Genomic DNA, 3,345 nt, shown 5'->3' with positions numbered 1-3,345 from the left:
CTACCTCTCCGACCTCATCCCGGGCTCGCCCTCCGAATACCTCGACCTCCCCCCGACCCCGCACCACGAGCAGGAGCACCAGAAACCCTCCCCCGACGGCCACGGCGGCGGGGTAGGCGGCGGCGGCGGCGACTCCCCCTCATCCACGCCGGAGGACCTCGTCCTGCCCTTCATCTCCCGCATACTCATGGAGGAGGACATCGACGACAAGTTCTTCTACGACTTCCCCGACAACCCCGCGCTCATCGAGGCGCAGCAGCCCTTCCTCGAGATCCTCTCCGATCCCTCCTCCAACTCCACCTCCGACGACAGCAACAACCGCGCCGTCTCCCCGTGCTCCCCCTCCGACGCCTCCGTCGGCACCGCCGCCCAGCTGCCTCCCACGCCGGCCGCCGTTGACTCCTACGACCGCTTCCAGTTCGAGCCCGTCGACCTCGATCCCGCCGCCTTCTTCGGCGGCGGCGCCAACTCCGACCTCATGAGCTCCGCCTTCCTCAAGGGGATGCAGGAGGCCAACAAGTTCCTGCCCAGTCAGGACAAGCTCGTCATCGACCTGGAGGCCTCCTCTGGCCAGTTCTTCAAGGGCGTCGAGGAGGGCAACAAGTTCCTGCCCAGGGAGGACAAACTCGTTGCTGGGTTCAATGGCCACGCAGCTCCTGCGCCGGCGCCGGTTGTGCTCAGCGTAAAGAAGGAGGAGGCGGTGGATGCGGTCTCGGCCAACTCTGGTGGCGGCCGAGGTCGGAAGAACCCTTACCATGATGACGAGCTGGAGCAGGAGGGTGGCAGGAGCAGCAAGCAGAGTGCGCTGGGAGACGACGTCTCTGCACGGGAGATGTTCGACAGGATGCTGATGCCCTCAGACGAGATGTGCATCGTGCAGATGCAGAACCTGCGGATCGCCATGCAGGAGGCGGTGGCCAAGAATGATAGCGGCGGCGGGAAGGGGGCCAATGGCAAGGGGAGGGGCCGGCGTGGTGGTTCCGATGTGGTGGACCTGCGCACGCTGCTCATCCATTGCGCGCAGTCTGTTGCCACAGATGACCGCCGGAGCGCTACAGAGCTGCTGAAGCAGATCAAGCTGCATGCTCGCCCTGATGGCGATGGGACTCAGCGCCTTGCGCATTGCTTTGCGGAGGGCCTGCAGGCGCGGCTGGCGGGCACAGGTGGCCTCGTACACCAGTCGCTCATGGCAACACGCATCTCAGCTGTGGACATGCTCAAAGCTTACCAGCTGTACATGGCAGCCATCTGTTTCAAGAAGGTGTCTTTCCTGTTCTCAAATAGTACAATCTATAATGCCTCCTTGGGAAAGAAGAAGATACATATCATCGATTATGGTATACAATATGGGTTCCAGTGGCCGTGCTTTCTGCGACGGATATCAACAAGGCCTGGAGGGCCGCCGAATGTAAGGATCACTGGTATCGATCTCCCTCAGCCTGGGTTCCGGCCAACAGAGCGGATTGAAGAGACAGGGCGCAGGCTCAAGAAGTATGCCCATGAGTTTAATGTGCCGTTCGAGTACCGGGCCATCGCGACGGCAAAGATGGAGTCGCTCCGCAAAGAGGATTTGAAGATTGATCCTGATGAGGTACTCATTGTTAACTCCTTGTTTCAATTCAAGAACTTGATGGACGAGAGCGTTGTGCTTGAGAGCCCAAGGGATGTTGTGCTCAAGAACATCAGGAAGATGCGCCCCCACACATTCATCCATGCAATCGTGAATGGCTCATTCAGTGCCCCATTCTTTGTGACACGGTTTCGGGAGGTTCTGTTCTACTACTCGGCCCTTTTTGATGTTCTGGACACAACCACCCCAAGGGATAACGAACAGAGGATGCTGATTGAGCAGAACATCCTTGGGCGTGCTGCCCTGAATGTCATTGCCTGTGAGGGTACAGATAGGGTGGAGCGTCCTGAGACGTATAAGCAATGGCAGGTAAGGAATCAACGGGCAGGTTTGAAGCTGCTGCCATTGAATCCAGAGGTCATTGAGCTAGCGAGAGACAAGGTCAAGAACTGCTACCACAAGGACTTTGTGATTGATATAGATCAGCACTGGCTCTTGCAAGGATGGAAAGGGCGCATCCTCTATGCCATCTCGACATGGACGGCAAACGATGCTAGCTCATAAATTTTAGCTGGCGTTTTCACTTGGCAATGCTTATAGCTCTAGTTATGTCAATATAATGTCTGTGTGTTGTGTATGGACCATGGTCTAGTTAAGTAACCTTTGATTCAGTGGATGCAGTTTCTTGAGGTACGCCTTTCCTGAATTTGGTGCATATTTGGCATTCCGACATGCAGGTGATTCTGCTCATAGGGCCAATTTGTGCGATGCAGGTCATGAGAGAGATGGGTAGCCCAAGATATATGCATGGTTCTATGTGTTGTGAATTAGATGTTGCAGTCATGTTGCCGCCTGATGCCTAGCTATGTGTAGAGTTTAGACTTTGGTGTCCTGATCTGGATGGATGCTGTTTGCTGAATTTGATATGTGCCTGTGATCAGTCCAGTCAGTTGACCAGGTTGTAATTGACACTAGTCACTGTCTTCTGGGTGCATACTGCACTGTGTCAGGCAGTAAACATTTGTATGAAAAACTTGATGAACCTCGCCTTGGCTAGTTTATTATGTTTTGTACCATGAGAATGATCCTTTCATGCAGGAAACCAAATATTTTGCCCATATTCTGAAGCTGTGACATAGTTCAGCATAAGATTCTTCGTAATTGTGCAGTAAGCAAAGCTGGGTCGGTTGTCCAGAGTTTATTCAGATTGTTTAGCACTTGGCATGGTTGGGATGGGACCTGTCATGGGTTCAGCAAAACCAGGCCACCTCTCTGGTTTTATGGAATCCTGGGAGGCAGGTGACCCAAGGACCTTTTAGTTTTGTTTGCCCCCTTAGACAACAAAATGGACACTTGAATGATACAGCTCATGCCTATGCATTGCCATCTCAATAATTGTGAAAGATACATTAGCTTTAATCGTTCAGTCGGTATGATTTGATTTGTGACGGTTCCATAGACCGATGATCTGGGACATCACATTTCAGTTGCTGGTGTATGGGAAAGTGAAAAGCCGGAATAGATTAGTGCCACACCTGAACCGAATCCCAGGGAATTCTTAACAAGATTGTGAGGATCAAGCGATGCTGAAACAACATGGGGGTAGCACGAGACGTGCAGAGCACCTGGTGCTGCTCCTCCCAGAAAAGATGATTAAGGGCAAAATATGGTTGGACCACATGACAAGCTGAGCAAAACAAGCTGGGACAGAGACGCCAGTCAGGGTGCATGCATCGATCCAACCTTTGTGCAGCAGTGCAGATATATACTATTGG

General features: G+C 53.4%; 1 protein-coding gene across 1 annotated transcript; it reads left to right on the top strand.

The window, feature by feature from the left end:
• LOC123110675 (scarecrow-like protein 34) lies at positions 1–2,646 on the top strand (the record flags this gene model as incomplete). The annotated part of the gene is given in 2 exon segments (XM_044531261.1): positions 1–2,260; positions 2,344–2,646. A coding segment is annotated over 1 exon segment (2,134 nt), but the record flags the coding sequence as incomplete, so codon positions are not given.
• Between the last annotated feature and the right edge of the window lie 699 nt (positions 2,647–3,345).

The sequence above is a fragment of the Triticum aestivum genome, chromosome 5B, assembly GCF_018294505.1.
Source record: "Triticum aestivum cultivar Chinese Spring chromosome 5B, IWGSC CS RefSeq v2.1, whole genome shotgun sequence".
Classification (NCBI taxonomy): Eukaryota; Viridiplantae; Streptophyta; class Magnoliopsida; order Poales; family Poaceae; genus Triticum; species Triticum aestivum.
The sequence above is the reverse complement of the archived record's forward strand: the minus strand, read 5'-3'. Positions and strand labels throughout refer to the sequence as shown.